General features: G+C 41.6%; 1 protein-coding gene across 1 annotated transcript; it reads left to right on the forward strand.

The window, feature by feature from the left end:
• Positions 1-5528: 5528 nt before the first annotated feature.
• GHSR (growth hormone secretagogue receptor) lies at positions 5529-13112 on the forward strand. Its single transcript, XM_072139573.1, has 2 exons — positions 5529-6781; positions 12356-13112. Exons 1-2 carry the CDS (start codon positions 5971-5973, stop codon positions 12658-12660), a joined length of 1116 nt encoding a protein of 371 aa, XP_071995674.1. The 5' UTR covers positions 5529-5970; the 3' UTR covers positions 12661-13112.
• The last annotated feature ends 8768 nt before the right edge of the window (positions 13113-21880 follow it).

Raw genomic sequence — 21880 nt, forward strand, 5'->3', positions numbered from 1 at the left:
AAATCCTGTAAAAAACAGATAAAGGCCGCAAAAATAGAGACTGAAAGAAATATTGCCAGGGAGAGCAAAAATAATCCCAAATTATTTTTCAAGTATATAAATGATAAGAAACTAAAAACAGAGAGTGTGGGTCCCCTTAGAAATAACATGGGGGTCATGGTGGAAGGAGATGAGGAAAGGGCCAATCTACTGAATGTCGCCTTCTCAACTGTCTTTACCCAGGAAAATCCCCTGGTGGAAGACACAATGAGGAATAATGTAAATTCTTTTTATAATGTCAACAGTTTAACCCAGGAAGAGGTACGGCGCCGCCTCGCAACCACTAAGATAGATAAATCACCTGGGCCAGATGGCATACACCCCCGGGTTCTGCATGAATTATGTACGGTGATAGACAGACCGTTATTTTTAATATTTGAAGATTCACTGAGGACTGGTTATGTTCCACAGGAATGGCGCATAGCAAATGTGGTACCAATATACAAAAAAGGATCAAATAGCGATCCTGGAAACTACAGACCCGTAAGTCTAACTGCTGTGGTGGGGAAAATATTTGAGGGGTTTATTAGAGATGCTATCCTGGAGTATCTCACTGTGCACAACCTTATAACCCAGCGTCAGCATGGGTTTATGAGAGATCGGTCCTGTCAGACTAATCTGATTGGTTTCTACGAGGAGGTAAGTTCAAGACTGGATCTGGGGGACGCTGTGGATGTTGTATATCTGGACTTTTCAAAGGCATTTGACACAGTGCCACATAAAAGGTTGGTATATAAAATGAGACTGCTGGGAATAGGAGAAAATCTGTGTATCTGGGTAAGTAATTGGCTTAGTGATAGAAAACAGAGGGTGGTCATTAATGGCACATTCTCAGATTGGGTTGATGTTACCAGTGGAGTGCCACAGGGGTCAGTATTGGGGCCACTTCTTTTTAATATTTTTATTAATGACCTTGTAGTGGGTTTACACAGTCAAGTTTCAATATTTGCAGATGATACTAAGCTGTGTAAAGTAATAAATACTGAGGTCGATAGTTTAGCATTACAGAGAGATTTGTGGAAGCTTGAGGGATGGGCAGAGAAATGGTTGATGAGGTTTAATGTAGATAAATGTAAAGTTATGCACTTGGGCCATGGAAACAAAAAGTATAATTATGTTCTAAACGGTCAATTACTTAGTAAAACTGAAGCTGAAAAGGACTTGGGCGTATTGGTGGATGGTAAACTTAATTTTAGTGACCAGAGCCAGGCGGCTGCTGCTAAAGCAAATAAAATAATGGGATGTATCAAGAGAGGAATAGATTCTCATGATAAAGACATAGTTCTGCCCTTATACAAATCCCTGGTCAGACCACACATGGAATATTGTGTACAGTTTTGGGCACCAGTATATAAAAAGGATATAGTAGAGCTGGAACGGGTGCAGAGGAGAGCAACCAGGATTATTAGGGGAATGGGGGGACTAGAATACAATGACAGATTACAAAATTTGGGATTATTCAGTTTAGAAAAAAGACGACTGAGGGGAGACCTCATTACAATGTACAAATACCTGAACGGACAGTACAAGGATCTCTCCAAAGATCTTTTTATACCTCGGCCTGTGACCAGGACAAGGGGGCATCCTCTACGCCTAGAGGAGAGGCGATTCTACCATCAACATAGACAAAGGTACTTTACTGTAAGAGCAGTGAGACTATGGAACTCTCTGCCGCAGGAGGTTGTTATGGCCGACTCTATGTACATGTTCAAGAGAGGCCTGGATGACTTTCTGGAGAGAAAAAATATCACGGGTTATGGGGATAAAACATTTATTTAATTCTTGAAGGTTGGACTTGATGGACTTGCGTCTCCTTCCAGCCTTATATACTATGATACTATGATACTATGATGATACTATGATACTATGAATTCATGTAAAAAAATGCCCTTTCGGGGATCGCTTAGGACGGGTAAGTAAATGTACCCTGTAGTATCCAACCGCAGGAGACAGCAAGACTGAGGACAATCAGAACATAAGCCATGGAAAAAGAAAACAGAACACTTTGAGGAAAATTATTTGAAGAACACAACAAAAAGGTGAAAACTATAGCCACACCAAAGATAGCCACCCCCAATTGGTTAATAAAATAATAAACTAAAAGTATCCCCCCAAAAAATGAATTCAAGTGGGTGCAATATCGAAATGACTGTATCACAACCCTTTTTACAAAACACAATTACAGTAATTAGGAGAAACCCAAAAAGGAAAAAGCTAAATACAGTAAACATACTGCAACAAGCAGGACAAGCAGAAGAGCATCTCATGGAAGGTCAAAATCAAACCTAGCCAGCTGCGTGCCTAGCCCGGCCCAACCTTGCCAGAAACAAAAATGTCTGCATGGACCTGATGAGGATTTGCACTATGGTACATTAATGTTGAATATATACACTCACCGGCCACTTTATTAGGTACACCTGTCCAATTGCTCGTTAACACTTAATTTCTAATCAGCCAATCACATGGCGGCAACTCAATGCATTTAGGCATGTAGACATGGTCAAGACAATCTCCTGCAGTTCAAACCGAGCAACAGTATGGGGAAGAAAGGGGATTTTAGTGCCTTTGAACGTGGCATGGTTGTTGGTGCCAGAAGGGCTGGTCTGAGTATTTCGGAAACTGCTGATCTACTGGGATTTTCACACACAACCATCTCTAGGGTTTACAGAGAATGGTCCGAAAAAGAAAAAACATCCAGTGAGCAGCAGTTCTGTGGGCGGAAATGCCTTGTTGATGCCAGAGGTCAAAGGAGAATGGGCAGACTGGTTTGAGCTGATAGAAAGGCAACAGTGACTCAAATCGCCACCCGTTACAACCAAGGTAGGCAGAAGAGCATCTCTGAATGCACAGTACGTCGAACTTTGAGGCAGATGGGCTACAGCAGCAGAAGACCACACCGGGTGCCACTTCTTTCAGCTAAGAACAGGAAACTGAGGCTACAATTTGCACAAGCTCATCGAAATTGGACAGTAGAAGATTGGTAAAAGGTTGCCTGCTGCGACATTCGGATGGTAGTGTCAGAATTTGGCGTCAACAACATGAAAGCATGGATCCATCCTGCCTTGTATCAACGGTTCAGGCTGGTGGTGGTGGTGTCATGGTGTGGGGAATATTTTCTTGGCACTCTTTGGGCCCCTTGGTACCAATTGAGCATCGTTGCAACACCATAGGCTACCTGAGTATTGTTGCTGACCATGTCCATCCCTTTATGACCACAATGTACCCAACATCTGATGGCTACTTTCAGCAGGATAATGCGCCATGTCATAAAGCTGGAATCATCTCAGACTGGTTTCTGGAACATGGCAATGAGTTCACTGTACTCAAATGGCCTCCACAGTCACCAGATCTCAATCCAATAGAGCATCTTTGGGATGTGGTGGAATGGGAGATTCGCATCATGGCTGTGCAGCCGACAAATCTGCGGCAACTGTGTGATGCCATCATGTCAATATGGACCAAAATCTCTGAGGAATGCTTCCAGCACCTTGTTGAATCTATGCCACGAAGAATTGAGGCTGTTCTGAAGGCAAAAGGGGGTCCAACCCGTTACTAGCATGGTGTACCTAATAAAGTGGCCGGTGAGTGTATATGAGGAGCAGAAAGCTCACCACAAGGGATGAGTGGATCCTATTAAATTTAGGATTTAAAAATCCTGTTGCGGTCCAGGTACCGAGTGGCAATAAAATTAATGTGTGGTGTGCGTGCAACTCTTACCTGACGCAGCACATGAGTTCCAACATTAGTAAGTCGCTCCTTGTGACCTCATAGGGCAGCGCAGATCCCCCCCCCCAATATGGTGCCATACCTGCGCCATGGCTGGCAAGTGCCATTGGCGTGGCCCAAATGCTCCTGGCAGCATTTAAATAGATAACATTCGTGATCACGACCATGGCCAAAAGGCATTGATTTGGGCATTTTTTTACTTTATGACGTATTTATTCAATCTAGAGAAAGAGGGTTAATTTGAAATTTTTATATATTTTTAAAAAATGTCCCTTTTTTTATTTTATATTTTTTCCTTTTATTTAGAGACCTAGGAGGTCTGATAACTCACCTAATATACTACAGTGCTACTTTATGAAGTATATTGCAAATTTGCTGGTTCTCTATCACATTTCGCTGGACACACGGTGTAAAAGTGATTGTTGAATGTCAACCATAAATGTCACCCTATATCACGGACAAAATAAAGGTGACGCTGATTTGGCCCTCGGGCTTTGGGCAACACTGAATGCTGTTCATTTTCTGAAAGAAAAATTATTTATTTTTTTTTTCTTCAATGTATTGCTGGATTCACACACAGTCACCGCTATGATCCTTCCAGAAATACCCTCAGAAGTGTAATCTGACATGTTCCTGATTGTTGCAATAAATTTACTATTGGCCTCTTTATTTCCAGTGTGCCTTTACTTTACATATAGGGCAACACGGTGGCTGAGTGGGTAACACTTCTGCCTTGCAGCGCTGGTGTGTCGGTTCAAGTCCTACCCAGGTCAACATCTGAAAGAGTTTGTTCTCTCCGTGTTTGTGTGCATTTCCTCTGGTTTCCTCCCACACTGCAAAACATACTGGTAGGTTGTTTAGATTGTGAGCCCCATAGGGACAGGGACCAATTTGACATGCTTGTGCAGTGCTGCATAGGCGCTATATAAATAAAGAATTATTATTATTATTAAGTTAACCCTTAACTCTAGTTCTAAGCTCCTGAAGTTGATTATTGGCTGGTCCCCACTTCAAGAGGTTTCTGGCTTTATTATAAAATTGCTCATTCACTGTCCATTGTCACGATGTATGATTACTGTCCGTTAAAGTAATGATTCTTGTGTAAACTTTGGGGTTCATTACAAGTGGGGGTTCATGCACAGCAGAATTGTTGCACAAACCTCTTCAATCAGAGTCCGGTCCATACATCTGTTGTTTTGACTTCAAGCACATGGATCTCAGTAAGTCTTATGTAAAAGTCTTTCCTTAACCCCATTAAATGAACATATAGCAAGTGAATGCATCAGATATCTCCTGGATACAGGATGTACATGACAGCTTTATCTATAGTAACATCAATACTTTCAGCTGTCCTGGTGCTAATATACCTGTAATGTGTATCTGCCCCTGCATTAAATATAGCACTGCTGCTTCCCTAACCTCAGAACATGCTGTTAATGTTTACAAATGTAGCCATCATACTTACCTTTATATGGGAATCTGTTTTCATGGCTTGTCTTCATTCATAAGGAATAAAAGAAATGCCTTAGATTACTGTATAAATCCATGCAGTGGATGACAAATACAGTGTGTGGTGTATAGGAATAAATACATGACCCTACAGCAGCTGATAGCATCCATATAGCACATCAGTGAGTACAGTATTCCTTTTCAGGCTTCTTACACAGGCTGGGAGTTCCTAGAGCTCAATAACCTGAAAGCAAAGCATAGAGACATCTATTACATGGGAGGGAGAAGGGGCGTGCTGAGGATCTCTCTGAGGTTTGTTCTCCAGCTTCTTCATACAAGTCTAGCAGCTGAAATACAGTGCACTCTCCAACACCAAGCAAGGAATAGATGAGACATCAACTCCAGGAACTTCATTTCCATTGATCTTCAAGTTTCTGCATCATGACTTGACTCTTAAGAAGAATGGTCAAGAAATCTAGACGTTGAAGAAAACAGAACTCTTCAGTTTTTATTTTGTTCTGAAAATCTACCATGAACTGGAGTGCAAACCTTGTTCTATCCTTGACTGAAGCCCACAGAGAAATCCTCAGTGTTTACTGGATTGGACATGTTTAATTTAATCAGTTGAAGGTAATGGGTTGCACACCTGCTTCTTCAAGATTACACCTGCACCTACTTGTGGACCTGTGTTACCTCCATACCTGAATTTCAATAAAAGGAAAATGAAGAAATGCCTTACGATTTGCCTGAAGTTTCATGGGGAGAACATTGCACAACTTTATTTATGGCCAGGTGAGAACCATGTCCAGTGAAAGTTATTCAGACAATATAACCAAGGGTTACTACTATAATGTCACCTGGCCAGAAGATCCCCTCTATCTTTTCCCAGTCCCAGTCCTTACAGGAATAACTGTGATTTGTGTGCTCCTTTTTATTATTGGGATAATTGGTAATATTATGACCATGCTAGTGGTGTCTAAGTACAAGGATATGAGAACTACAACTAACCTGTATCTGTCTAGCATGGCATTCTCAGACCTCCTCATTTTCCTCTGTATGCCCCTGGACATATACAAGCTCTGGCAGTACAGACCTTGGAACTTTGGAAGTCTTCTCTGTAAGCTGTTCCAGTTCATCAGTGAAAGTTGCACTTACTCCACAATCCTGAATATCACAGCTCTAAGTGTGGAGAGATATTTTGCCATATGTTTTCCTTTGAAGGCTAAAGTGATCATCACCAAGGGCAGAGTGAAACTGATCATCCTTGTTCTTTGGGCAGTATCCTTTGTTAGTGCTGGACCTATCTTTGTCTTGGTCGGTGTAGAACATGAAAATGGGACCAACCCTTTAGAGACAAATGAATGTAAAGCTACTGAGTATGCAGTCAAGTCTGGACTCCTCACCATCATGGTGTGGACATCTAGTGTCTTCTTTTTCTTGCCTGTCTTCTGTCTCACTGTCCTGTACAGCCTTATTGGAAGGAAATTGTGGAGAAGGAAGATGGATTCTATAGGTCCAAGTATCTCACACAGGGATAAGAATAACAAACAGACTGTCAAAATGCTAGGTAGGACTATTCCTGATATTTCTGTGTTTATGCCTATTATACTACAGTTTAGATTGTTCATGTAAGAGAAGCCTTATCCTCACATGGACTCTCTTCCACATGGTAATGCTTTTAACAGTTACCATTTACTGAAGGTACCATGAAAATAAGCATTTTATGTTGTTTTATGTGTTCTTTAAGTATTGTATCATTTATTATAAATGTCTATATACTCATTAATATAAATATTAATATTAATCTAAATACAAGACAAAAGACATGTCTTGTATTTATAGCATTTTACATTTCTTCCACCTACACACCTATCTGTCCTTTGAGAAAATGTTTTTATAAGCAAAAGAAAAATTAACTAAAAAATGCCTTATTCCGATTCCTTATTTTTTTTCTGTGTGGTCTATGCACACAAAATGTGACCTATAGTAACCATCTGATTCACTCTGTTGTCAAGTTGACAATAAGACTGCGGCACTAAAAGTGGTAGGGTTAGTAAAACAAATAATTATCTCACAATAAAAATGTTTAGTCGCAGTTTCCATGATAAGCAGTAATTGGGTTCCCCAAAATTCAGCAAGCTTTTATCCTATTAGTAGTCTTTGGCTCCTCAAAGAAAATTATCTTCCCTGAGGACATTGGTTATTGCTTCAGCAAATGAAATATAATAATAATAATAATAATTAAACTTGGAATATGTGTATTTTTGTCGGCATATAAATTATACTGCATGCAGGCTCCTTTTGGACCAATTGCTTTAACCGTAGTACAAGACTTTAGCACTAAGTAAACTTATTGTGTGTGTTTACAGGGATGGCGTAAGGCCAGTATAAAAATGGATGCTAATGAGAATATACAATTCATAGCTGGTATAAACAAGCACACCAAAATCTGCACGTAGTGACGCAATTTAGTAAAAGGGAAGACTGTAGTTGCTCATTGCTTACTACAATCCCATATTTTGAAGCCCCCCATAAAATATTAGTACTTAAAGTTGATTCCATTCTAATCTTTAATCTATTTTAGTCCACAATTTTTCATTTTCTCTAATACAAACCATGGTTTAGTAAAATTTGATGCACTATTCAACCTTTTCCGATTCATGAATACAATGCAAGAACTGCAGTAAAACTGACATACTGAGAGAGGAGATGGGAATGTTATTTCTGATTTGTGATTTCTATTTGAGTTTGAGGGAAGCTAAGTGAAAACTAATACGAGACTCCAATAGCATCCAATATTTGTAGCAGTACATAAGCCATATGGAGACTAAGAAATTAAAAGGGGTTAAAATTGGGGATATATATATATACATATATATTTGGAGCTCCGCCCCCAGTCATACAAATGGTATCTCAAAACCCCATTTCAGTCATGCAAGTGTACTAACCCTACATTCAAAGTTAATAGGACTGATAGATTCTTTCCCCTCAGTCCTGTAGACTTAAAGGCATATTCCCATTTCAGCAAATAAATGTTGTTGCTATGCAATACATATAGTTACACAATTTTCCAATATACTTTATGTATCAATTTTTCACAGTTTTCTAGATCTCTGCTTGTTGTCCTTCTATAGGAAGCTTCTATATTTACTTCTAGTAGAAAGAAATCTGAATTCACTGTACAGTTTACTCTATATGATACTAACCTGTGTGACCATGATTAGATTTCTGTCCACTGGAAGTAAACATAGAAGCTTTCTATAGAACAGTGATGGAGAACCTTTTAGAGCCTGAGTGCCCAAACTTCAACCAAAAGCCACTTATTTATTCCAAAATGCCAGCACAGCAATTTAAGCAGTAATTTATTTCTCCTTGTTCTTTGACAACTTTCAATCGTTCAGCCTCCTAAAGACACCAACGCAATTGAAAGGAGGAGGGCAAATTCGCCTATCATTGTAGGAGGATTCTGTAGGAAAAGTCTTTTGAGTCCTGTCTGGTGAACTTCATGCTGGGGTGATGGTGATGGTGCCCACAGAGAAGGCTCCGAGTGCCGCCTCTGGCACTAGTGCCATAGGTTCGCTACCACTGCTATAGAAGGACAGCAAGCAGAGATCTAGAAAACCATGAGGAATTGATACAGAAAGTACATTGGAAAATTGTACAACCTTTTATTATACAAACCAGAACATTAATTTGCCGAAATACCCCTTTAAGAAAGCATTTATCCTTTGTGTCCTTTTACTTCTGTGTTGGTCTTGTGTGACTGATTTTGGTTTTTTGTCTCTTGTTCAATTCCACAAAATAATTGTTATTATTTGGATAATTTATCAATAAGTTATACAATTTTCTAATACAGTTTCTGTATCAGTTCCTCATAGTTTTCTACATTTCTGCTTGATGTCATTCTGTAGGAAGCTTTATTGTTTACTTCCTGTGGATAGAAATCTCCCCCCAGTCATGTGATGTCACACAGGTGCACGTTATAACACACAGCTCTGATTGCTCTCTGTGATATAACAAGCCGTGCACCTGTGTGACATCAGTTAACAATAAAGCTTCCTATAGAATATATCAGAAAATTGTGTTCACACATACCAATATGCGACCTTCAACCATGGAGACTACTCAGTCACAAACCGGTCCCAAAAGTTCATCTATTTCCAAAAAAAATATAATGACTGGAGCTCTACATGTCCGGTTATAGCTCTTGCCAGACCAAATTGATGGATAAATCCTTTAAAAAGTTCCAGAATCACCAGGACTCCAACTCTGGAATAGGTTCATGTTCAGATTGCAGACCAGCAATAACATACACGCTTAGCATAGCCTGTACAAATGGTCTTGTATACTCAAATTTATGAAACACATAAATCCCATAAAATCACATCTACGCGTTTGCTGGTCCCAGGGAACACATCAATGGGATTTTATGTGCAGACCAGCAGGTCTGCAGTCTGAATGTGAACCTACTCCAGACTTGGAGCTCCGGTGATTCTATGGTGTGAATCCAATTATTGCTCCATCGCTCTTCATGCTTTCTCTGTAGTGTGCTGCAAATCTGTATCTGATGCCAATGTGAGTGATACATTTCCCTGCACATTCAAGCCGCTGCTTTGCACACAGCAGAGAAAGGAATTAAGTATTCACCATTTAACATGAGTCCCACAATTTTTCAATTTTTGCAAATATTTGATTTGTATTAAAATACAACATGTAAATAACTTAGCTTCATGTAAATGTAATTGTTGTGGTGCTAGGGCTAACACTGGCTTCAGTAAAAATGGTTCAAATTATTTCCTTTTATCTTGGTGCATGTGATTCCAGGGCAGTGGATTAGTAATAAGACTGGTACACTACATGTCAGTCTTAAAAAAATGTATGACCTTAAGCCATACGTACACAACACACAGTAAAAGTGTCTATAATGGGCTGCATGGCACAGATAAATTTGTTAAATTAATTTAAAGGAGATCTACCACACGAAATCTACTTGTACCCCAGCCTGTACCACATCCTGTTTTTTCACTTACTCTTGAATACAGCTGCTCCAGAAATAAGGTTTGATCTTTAAATATGCAAATTAATTCAAGGCTAATCCACGCCCCCAGTAGCCACTACAGACTACAGACCTCTACATGTTGTGGCCCGTTCTTCTGGCGCATCTACAGCAGAAATTGAGCTCGCAGTGGGGGTGGCAGCGGGAAAGCTCTGCACATGCTCAGTAGCTTCCCAGCAGCAGGTGGGTCGGTAGCAGTAGAATAGGAGTCACTGTGCTTTCGCAGAGCTCTATTGCTCCCGGAGAGCAACCTGGTGCTCGTAGGGGCGGGACTGTAGTTGCTACTGAGGGTGTGTAGTAGTCTTCAACCTCAGAGCTGTCTGAGGCTACTCCATGCCCCCGGTAGCCACTGAAATTAATTTATATATTTAAGGATTAAACTTTATTTCTGCAACAAGGAAAAGCGTGAAAAAATGGAATGCAACTACTGCAGTGATGGGAAATTTACCATGGGGAATCTTTCCAAAAGTAGGTTCCCCATGGTAGATTTCCTTTAAAGAGGCTCTAAACTTCTATACATTTAGTAGACTAATATGTTAATTAGTGATGAGTGGACCCAAACTGTAACAGTTTATCCCCCACAATTAAACACATGATTGGTGCTGGTACCATTCACCGTTGTTATAAATTACATGCCGCCGGCACTACGCCATTTTCCAGAGGATTGCTCCCCCCCGTGTTCATGGTCTATGTAGCTGAATCTCCAATGTTTGGTACAAACCTTGTGGTACAGGTTCGGCTAAACCATCCAACCAGTAACACTTGCAAACAGATCTGACACTAATCACAAGTGTTATCTCTGTAAACACACTTTAATCATTGGTGCTGGCACTTACATGTTGGTGGCCCATGCATGCTGCCATTTGGAGGAGGACCATCGCTCCCCAATACCGCCGGTATTTACAAAGTTAACACTTGTAAACGGTGCCAGCACCTATTGCGGATGTTACTGATACAGGTCAGGATTTTGGGTTCAGTGCCCAAACACAGATCCAAACAGAATTTTCAAATTTGGGTTTGCCTGAACTCGGCTCAAACTGCAAAATATATAGCAGATCTGCCGTGTGTGAACTTTTATTCCAATAACCATCTAATCTAATAGTTTAAGCTTGCAGTAACATTACCATAGTAACGGAAGCCCTCGGTTCCCATAGACCTGCATGCATGGAAGGTCCCTTCCATTTATGATGTCAAAATAATGTGGGCTATTTTGCCCTTCTAAATAACAGAAGCATGACAGACATGCGAGTCTATGGGAACTGATGGTGATGGAAAGGCTTCTGTTTATCATCAGTATTTGAGTTCTGTTTTTTTGTTCCACAATGGAAAATGTAATCAAAGAACAAAAAGTTTCTAAAAATGTTCGCTAGTAAAGAATTTTCTTATTTACTAATTAGTTTAAAAAAGCAGTACTATCTTTATGGACCTGCTATCACTAATATTCCAGCACTGTTCAGATGCTCCTCTGTTTTTTTGGGTCCTTCTTGATGCAGCAGAAATGCTGTTCGGCCAATCAGTGTTGGTGCTAGGTCACTGCTGGGGCAGTGATTGGCTGAGCAGCACTTCCTGTGTGTTGAGAGTGACCAGGAAGTAGGAGACCAGAAAGGCATTTGAAAGTGTTGGAGTGGTGGCAGTAGTGGTGGGAAAAGTATTATTTCATTTTAAGATGACATATGCAATAGATCCATAAACGCATGGAGCACACCCTTTCCATGCAGCATTAGCCTACCTTTTAGTTTTATAAAGCTATGGACACTACCTGTGCAGATTATAGTGGAGGCCCCCGCTGTCTAGAAGTACAATCCCGTGTATTGTTCCCTAGCATTCAAACCGACTCCGTCACCAGATTTGACCACAGTAATCTATAAGCTGCCTTATCGTACATAAAAGAAAGGATATGTCATACCCTACCTGAGGATGCTGGTAGTTCAGTGGGTAAAATCCAGTGAGGCATTCCCTTTAAAATGGTGAAGCCTTAAAGAAATTGTTCAATAAACAAAGACTAAAACACTACAATTTACATGGTAAGATAGCAAATAACTATTAACAGACCCTGACTCTAATATATTTTTGTATTTCTTTCAGCTGTGGTGGTGTTTGCCTTCATCCTGTGCTGGCTACCATTCCATGTAGCACGCTACCTGTTCTCTAAATCCTTTGAAGCAGGATCCTGGGAAATAGCATTGATCAGCCAATATTGTAACTTGGTGTCTTTCGTGCTTTTCTACCTGAGCGCTGCTATCAACCCCATTCTATACAACATCATGTCCAAGAAGTACCGTGCAGCGGCCTGCAGACTATTCCGCCTGAAGAAGGTTTGCAGAAAAGCCCCTTATGCAGCGAATGATGAAAGTTCACCTGCTTGGACAGAATCCTATGTAAGCTCATGACAGGAAATATCTGCACAAGGAAACATGGCCTGCTGTTAGCCGGACAACACTAAAGCCATACGATGTAGGATCCATAAATAGTGCTGTGTTTAATGGTAACACACAATAGTATCTCAGGATTATGTTTGGGGGAAAGCCTGGCCAGTGTTCTGCACCAATGAAAATTTAATATCTGTTCCTATTTTTAGAATAATTTTTTCCTCGGTGAAAGTGATATTTTTTGTATCGGTTGCTCGGAAGGTGCTCAAGGCAATATGGTTCTCATGTGGGACTTTCATATGTTCATATAGTATTTATTACACTATAACCTATATGTCTAAAGTGCAGCCATGAACTATCGGTTTTCTGTCTACATTCTCTTTTCATGCACTTCCTGTGGCTTGGTGTCCAAAGATTAATGGTCCTCGGTAAAGTATAAAGTTTTCATGTCTTGTGATAGAGAGGACAATAAAGTCTCATTTAAAACTGTAATTGTTGTTGTCGATCTTGTCTCCAGAATAAGATCTCAAGATTTGATGGACAAGTGTCTTTTTTCAACCGTATAAACTATGATACAATGATTTATTGTATTTGCATTCATTTACAACCTCCCTTCATTTTTCGTGCTAAAAATGTTGCAAAAGTAGCATGAATCTATTTTATGTTTGCTTGTAGCAGGCATAGATTTTATTTTTAAATTTATAGACACCCCCAAATGCCCCAAACATATTTATATGTGTTAATTTCATTGGTATACAAAAAACTATCCATATTCTTCAAACTCTCATTCAGTTAAATGGGTTGACTTAACATAACAACAGTACCATAGAGTTGATTGGAGCGGCAGGACACATGCTTGACCTGCCGTTCCACCCATTAGTGAGAACAGAACCCCCGAAACTCTGGATTGCTGGAGGTGTTCAGTGTTCTTGTGATCTGTGAGGGTCTCAGGAGTTGGACCCACCCACCAGCTTGTTATCCCCTATCTATCCTGTAGATAGAGGACACCTTGTATTATAGAACACTCAATATACTTTCCACTCAGAAATAGAACACGTGTGTAAAATCTACAGATTCAGAACACAGATAAAGTACAAAACAGTTTATAAAACTAAAAACCTTAAAAATTAAAAACCTATAAAACTGAAAACACAGCACAAGCACAGAGTTTCATTCCATCTTGGTAAAGGAGCTGAAGTATACTCGTCTCCAATGGAAACAAAGGATAAATTGCAGAGTTTGCATGCTGTCCACTAAAGGGCAGTTATATACAGTACTAGTCCCTTCCATATTTCCTAATTATTTTCATTTTAGATCCATCATACAAAAAAGAAATGTTTGTCTGTGTGAACATTTGCAATCCCTTGTATCATTTACTACTAACATAAACACATTCCCTTTGCTCATGCATTTTAGTGCTGAGGGCTGAGTTGTTATTATTATAGTGTATGTGTTTCAATAACTGTTATATATGAGGCACCATTTTAGGCTCCAGTTTATCTGGATGACGCAACTTCCTGGACTGTACCACATAGTTTTTCAGGGGTAGAGGGCACAAACCCCTATCCCAGTTATGACAGCATATTGGATTTCTTGCACATAGTTGAGACTTTAGTATTGAAATCCCTTTTTCTACATTATAATTATATAGGAAGTTACTATTGTTTACTGGTTATTGGAGCCTAACTAGAGAATTTTTTTATGGCTCATTGCTTTGTAAATAGTATAAGCAGTGCAATTGTACCGGGTGCACCTTTTTTTCCACGTTCTCAAAATTAGACCAGACATTTTGTCAGAAAGTGAGTTTCCTGTTGTCATTTTCATAAAATCGGCCACAACATAAAAGAAGATGACAAAACAAAGCTAAGTGGACATAATTACCCCGTTAACTTCCAGTTTGCAATACATTTGTGCGGAAGTTATAAACCAGTTAGCTACTTTGAAGGCTCATCTAAATGGGGCCATGGAAAGTAGGATTTGTTTTCAATAAATTGTAAACAGAATAAAAGCCATGCAAATACATCTTGTGGAGTATTAGAGGTTGGTAAATGGGCTTTAATGGATTGAGACGGACACAAAAGTAAAAGTGTTCATAAACAGGACTTATTTAAAAAAAAAGAAAAACAACCAAAAAAGAAAACTTTCCTTGGCACAACAGAAAACAAAACCTGCTTGATCAAGCTTGTATTAAACAGTTATCCATCTGACTATAACTGGTATCTTACTACCAAGTCCTGGGTACAAAATGGCACCAATGCACAGGGGTGGCTCCAGGTTTCTGTAGGTCCTTGGGCAACAGAGCCTCAGTGGACCCCTTTGCAGTGAACTCATGTGGCTGCATTAAAAATTCCTTAACTATTATTTTATATACAACCTTGGATTCAATAAATATAGCTCCTCCTTACCAGATGCTGCAGGCTGCTGGAGACTGAGATTCGGCGTTGTGGGTACAGCTCTGGGTCCCTGCACTTGCCTGGGTATGCCTGGTGCTATCACCTGCCCTGCCAATGCACTAACAACAGCGTTTGAAGTGCCAAAGTTTGTGGTGTTAACTATCAACACTGTGCGATCAGCTCCAGAAGTCAAAGAGAGAAGCTTCACCAAGTCTGCTCCTGTTACACCCCTGCTGCAGGTACAACTGTGTGCTTGGTCTTGTGGTGCTAAAGGCAGACTTGGACTATGCAGGGCAGTATTTTCCACTAGGCCAGTGGTGGCGAACCTATGGCACGGGTGCCAGAGGCGGCACTCTGAGCCCTTTCTGTGGGCACCCAGGTCATCACCCCAGAATGAAGTTCACCAGACAGAACTCAAAGAATCTGCCTGCAGAATCTTCCTACACTGATAGATGAATTTGCCCTCCTCCTTTTAACTGGGTTGGTGTCCTTGGGAGGCTGAAGGATTGAAAGTTGTCAATAAACAAAGAGAAATACATTACTGCTTAAATTGCTGCGCTGGCACTTTGCAATAAATAAGTGGCTTTTGGTTGAAGTTTGGGCACTCAGGCTCTTAAAGGTTCGCCATCACTGCACTAGGCTCTAAGGGTGCTCGGCCTAGAGCGGCCAGTAGAGGGAGGGTGGCTGCCAGGTGGCTGGGAAATTTTTTATAAATTATGCTGCACTATACTTGGATGTCCACCCCTCCAGTCAGAAGTGTATGTACACCGTGTATGTATGTATATGTATGTATACTGTGTATGTATGGATGTGTATCTATACTGTTCGTATACTGTATGTATGGATGGGTATGTAGTGACCTGTATGTATACTTAGTATATATGTTTGGATGTGTATGTATGTATGGATGTGTATCCATACTGTTTATATACTGTATGTATGGATGGGTATGGATGTGTATCTATACTATAGATGTATATATGGATGTGTATGTATACTGTGTATGTATGCAGGGCCGGCTCCAGGTTTCAGTAGGCCCCTGGGCGACAGAACCTCAGGGGGCCCCTTTGCAGTGAACTCACGTGGCAGCATTTAAAATTCAGAAACTAAAAGTCTCCTGTTCCCTAAAATATTCCCTAATTTATCATCCCAAACAGCCGTATCACGGAAAGGGCAGTTTTGAGGTCAACCAACAGGACAAGCCTAAAACTTTGTGCCCCTCTGCCAAGTAATAAAACTGAAGCTTCTACTCAGCTGCTGCGGAACCTCATAATACACCCCTCAGCTGCTGCGGAACCTCATAATACACCCCTCAGCTGCTGCGGAACCTCATAATACAGATCACTGCTGCTGCCTAACATCATAATACACACTTCAGCTGCTTCAATACATCACAATAACAGTTCAGCTGCTGCAGAACCTCCTAATACACATCACTGCTGAAACAGAAGCCTCTCTCCTACTCATGTACATACAAACCAACAGGCAGTCACACATGCAGCAAGACATATAGAGGCAGTCACACATGCAGCAAGACATATAGAGGCAGTCACACATGCAGCAAGACATATAGAGGCAGTCACACATGCAGCAAGACATATAGAGGCAGTCACACATGCAGCAAGACATATAGAGGCAGTCACACATGCAGCAAGACATATAGAGGCAGTCACACATGCAGCAAGACATATAGAGGCAGTCACACATGCAGCAAGACATATAGAGGCAGTCACACATGCAGCAAGACATATACAGGCAGTCACACATGCAGCAAGTATAGCTACATACAGACAGATACATACAGACAAGCATGGAGGCAAACACATCATCACACATACCATACACTCACCATATGGATCAGTCATACACAGCCATACATGTGACATTACACCCTATGGTGTCTGCAGCAGCCCTGGCATCACACAGAGGAGTCTTCAGGCTTCTCTTCCTCCTCCTCCTCCATCTCTTTGTCCCGATCTCTAAGCTGCCAGATCTCTGCTATACTGCAGCTCCGTGTGAAGAAGAGATGGGGGAAGGGTGGGTTAACCTATTATGTGCTGTATCTCACAGGCTGCTCAGCAGCCTCTAACTCTCCTGTGCCTTGTCCGAGTGAGGGAGGAACAGTGCAGGGCACAGGACACTTCCTCAGTCAAAACAGGAAGTGAAGATGTGCACAGTGTGTGTGGGCCCCCGGCAGCTCTCTGGGCCCCGGCACTTGCCCAGGTATGCCGGGTGCTGGAGCCGGGCCTGTATGTATGTATACTGTGTATGTATGTATGGATGTGTATGTATACTGGGAAGGACTTTATCAAAAGTACACCAATGCATTGTGTGTTAATTCATGATGAAAGCCCTGTGCCTCCAACATGCCAAATATATCACGAGGCTCCAGCTTCCTGATGCATCTGGTGGATGGCTTGCGCTGGAGTGAAATTCTACACCAGGCACTGGCATAGCGAGGGTATTGCACAGGCATGGGTTGAGGAACGCCCCGTACCAGCCCACTCTGCTGCTGTCGGTGCCACATTTGTTCCCCTGCCATGGCCATTTGACGTGGTGGTGGCATAAAGGGGGAAATAATCCCAGTGCTTCTCAGTTCGCAAGGAAACGGAATTAGTTCAGGGCTTGTACACCAGAAAACCTGTCTATATATGGATGTGTATGTCTGCTGCGTACAAATTTCCATACACATTCGGCATTTGCTGAATGGTACCAATAATAAGGCATAAGTAGTGTGAATGTCTAGAACAGCAGTAATTCTAAATATGGCCCTGGGACTATGGATTCGGAAACCTGCCCTAATCTTTCTCAATCCAGCTCCAGGCCCTTTTTCCAGGTTTTACAAACAGCCTGGCTTGGAAAGTCAGTGGTTTTTACTAGATACAACAGCTCTCTCGAGCCTACAACACATAAGTCAGAAACATTGGGGAAATACATCTGCCCTCAATGACTTTGAAGGTCACAGTCTCACAACCTAAATAGTAGGATTAAAGGAAACCTACCATTTGATTTGATGCATTATGAAGCAAACATACCTTGAGAATGCTGTAGCTACACTGATGCAGGATCATATCATAATCCCTGTGCTGAGTGGTTTTGCTGATAAAACAGATATAACATTATGATAATGAAGCTTTGTCGCTACTATGGCTGCTTCAGCGCTTCTCCTAGCACGTGAGTTATTCTCTGCAAGAGAGGATGATGTAATCCCTGGGTTGTGCCAGAAGGCAGAATAATCAATTGCTGCACCATCCCCCAGCTGCTGTCTATGAGTGATCCAGCTCAAGTTGATTAGTCATGTCTTGACCTGTCTTGATGCCCAGAATGTTATAATTGATAAGTCTATGTCCTTACTAGATTGCTCTGCAGAGAATTACCAATAAAAAAATTAGTTCAGCGCATTCTCAGCCCGACTTTCTCATGGTGTAGGGGGATGAAATTATCTACCCCTTAAAAAATTTAAATACAGTTCCCTAAATACAGCCTTCTAATACTATATAATGTAAAACATTGCACGCAGACAATTAGGCATGACCTGTAAGGCAACATTGTTAAACAGGATATTTATGAATTCTTAAAGAGGACCTGTTACCTTTAAATAATGCTCTAGGAGCTACAGCAAATGTAGCAGTGTTAAACTGGTAGCTTTATCTGAAACTTCTGATAAAGCTAGCAAGCCCTGCAGTACCGTACCTTGAGAATGAGATTACAGCATGAGGGGGCGGGACTAGGAGGCGGTGACTGCCGCATGAAACCTGGCAGTCACCGCCAGCCTGTGGAGTGGGAGGGGCTGTCCGGAGAAGAAGCAGCTCCTAAAGCGTTTTTTTCTGGATGACAGGTCCTCTTTAACTATATAGAAACTCATTTTTTTTACAAACAGTAAATCATGTGTTACTGCATAAAGCCTTTATGCAACTCACTTCCATAAAAAGTTAATTTCAAATATTTCTATGGATCATGTCCACCTATGTGTAAAATAAGAGGCACCTACAATGCTTAGCATAAATATTGCCAGTTGAAGATACAGAATTTAAGGGGTTTTAAATGACTTAATCTTAGTGGGGGAGCGCAATAACCCACACAGATTATTTGATATCAACTAGGTCTTCAGAGATAGAAGCTGCACTACCACAGCTCAGGTCACATACAAATATCTAACACTCAAAGCCATTGTATCAAGAAATGAGGGATCACTCAAAATAACAATTTGGTTATAGATCTGGACAGAATCCAATATCTAATAAGTGATACTCCACCACCCTGCACAATAACCCCTGCACAGTTCATAGAGCAAACAACATTTTCCTATACACATCTTTGAGTCTAATGGGATTAATATAGAAAGTAAGAATGACGCAGTATGTGGTTTTAATTCCATGTATAAAAAATAGATGATACATTCAAAAGCAAAAAAAGAACTATAATTATACCAAATAACCCTATTCAGAAAATATAACATGTGTATAATTTAATGAACTGTCATAGAAATGTCAAACCGAGAAAATGTTAAGGATTGCAGAACATCGGGAAGATGTCAAAGTCCTATTGTTTGGGTAAAAATGATAATGACATGTCAATAGGATGGTAGAATACATTACACTAACTAAAAAGAACTCATGTTAAAATACAGAGTACCCTGTTTTAAGATCATAATGCTTGGGATTAATTCAAACCAAAAAATATTTCCTAATATAATTTTTGAGGGGTTTGGTTTGAAATTAGTTGTTTGATGGTTTTTTATTTGGGCTTTTTAATTATACAGCAAATAAGCAAGTAATAGTAGTAGCAATAAACAAATTTTGGGGGAGGATGTTATACTAAGGGTATGAGGAGAAGGGACAGCGACATGAGATGGGGGGATGTTATACTAAGGGTATGTGGAGATGGGGCAGCGGCATGAGAAGGGGAGGATGTTATACTAAGGGTATGAGGAGATGGGGCTGCGACATGAGAAGGGGAGGATGTTATACTAAGGGTATGTGGAGATGGGGCAGCGACATGAGAAGGGGAGGATGTTATACTAAGCGTATGAGGAGATGGGGCAGCGACATGAGAAGGGGGGGATGTTATACTAAGGGTATGAGGTGAAGGGGCAGCGACATGAGAAGGGGAGGATGTTATACTAAGGGTATGAGGAGATGGGGCTGCGACATGAGAAGGGGAGGATGTTATACTAAGGGTATGAGGCGAAGGGGCAGCGACATGAGAAGGGGAGGATGTTATACTAAGGGTATGAGGAGATGGGGCAGCGACATGAGAAGGGGGGGATGTTATACTAAGGGTATGTGGAGATGGGGCAGCGACATGAGAAGGGGGGATGGGGCAGTGACATGAGAAGGGGAGGATGTTATACTAAGGGTATGAGGAGATGGGGCAGCGACATGAGAAGGGGAGGATGTTATACTAAGGGTATGAGGAGATGGGGCAGCGACATGAGAAGGGGGGGATGTTATACTAAGGATATGAGGAGATGGGGCAGCGACATGAGAAGGGGAGGATGTTATACTAAGGGTATGAGGAGATGTGACAGTGACATGAGAAGGGGGGCATGTTATACTAAGGGTATGAGGAGATGGGGCAGTGACATGAGAAGGGGGGATGTTATACTAAGGGTATGAGGAGATGGGGCTGCGACATGAAAAGGGGAGGATGTTATACTAAGGGTATGTGGAGATGGGGCAACGACATGAGAAGGGGGGATGTTATACTAAGGATATGAGGAGATGGGGCAGCGACATGAGAAGGGGAGGATGTTATACTAAGGGTATGAGGAGATGTGACAGTGACATGAGAAGGGGGGCATGTTATACTAAGGGTATGAGGAGATGGGGCAGCGACATGAGAAGGGGAGGATGTTATACTAAGGGTATGAGGAGATGTGACAGTGACATGAGAAGGGGGGCATGTTATACTAAGGGTATGAGGAGATGGGGCAGTGACATGAGAAGGGGGGATGTTATACTAAGGGTATGAGGAGATGGGGCAGCGACATGAGAAGGGGAGGATGTTATACTAAGGGTATGAGGAGATTGGGCAGCGACATGAGAAGGGGAGGATGTTATACTAAGGGTATGAGGAGATGGGGCAGGGACATGACAAGGGGAGGATGTTATACTAAGGGTATGAGGAGATGGGGCTGCGACATGAAAAGGGGAGGATGTTATACTAAGGGTATGTGGAGATGGGGCAACGACATGAGAAGGGGGGATGTTATACTAAGGGTATGTGGAGATGGGGCAGCGGCATGAGAAGGGGAGGATGTTATACTAAGGGTATGTGGAGATGGGGCAGCGGCATGAGAAGGGGAGGATGTTATACTAAGGGTATGAGGAGATGGGGCAGTGACATGAGAAGGGGGGATGTTATACTAAGGGTATGAGGAGATGTGGCAGCGACATGAGAAGGGGAGGATGTTATACTAAGGGTATGAGGAGTTTGGGCAGCGACATGAGAAGGGGAGGATGTTATACTAAGGGTATGAGGAGATGGGGCAGCGACATGACAAGGGGAGGATGTTATAGTAAGGGTATGAGGAGATGGGGCAGCGACATGAGAAGGGGGGGATGTTATACTAAGGGTATGAGGAGATGGGGCAGCGACATGAGAAGGGGAGGATGTTATACTAAGGGTATGTGGAGATGGGGGCAGCGACATTGGAAGGGGAGGATGTTATACTGAGGGTATGTGAAAATGGGGGCAGCGACATTGGAAGGGGAGGATGTTATACTGAGGGGGCGAGGAACTGGGGGCTAAAGGACAAGGGGAGGATGTTATGAGGGTCGAGGAACTGGGGGGCTGCATGGGAAGGGAGCTTATATTGATAGGATCTGGAACCGGGGGATATTTTA

This window comes from Engystomops pustulosus, chromosome 3 (genome assembly GCF_040894005.1).
Source record: "Engystomops pustulosus chromosome 3, aEngPut4.maternal, whole genome shotgun sequence".
NCBI lineage: Eukaryota > Metazoa > Chordata > Amphibia > Anura > Leptodactylidae > Engystomops > Engystomops pustulosus.

Bases quoted from the DNA above. Each gene is read 5' to 3' on its own strand.
- GHSR (XM_072139573.1), top strand. From the start codon at position 5,971: ATGGGGAGAACATTGCACAACTTTATTTATGGCCAGGTGAGAACCATG. The intron at 6,782-12,355 runs GTAGGACTATTC...TATTTCTTTCAG, and splicing joins ACAGACTGTCAAAATGCTAG to CTGTGGTGGTGTTTGCCTTC.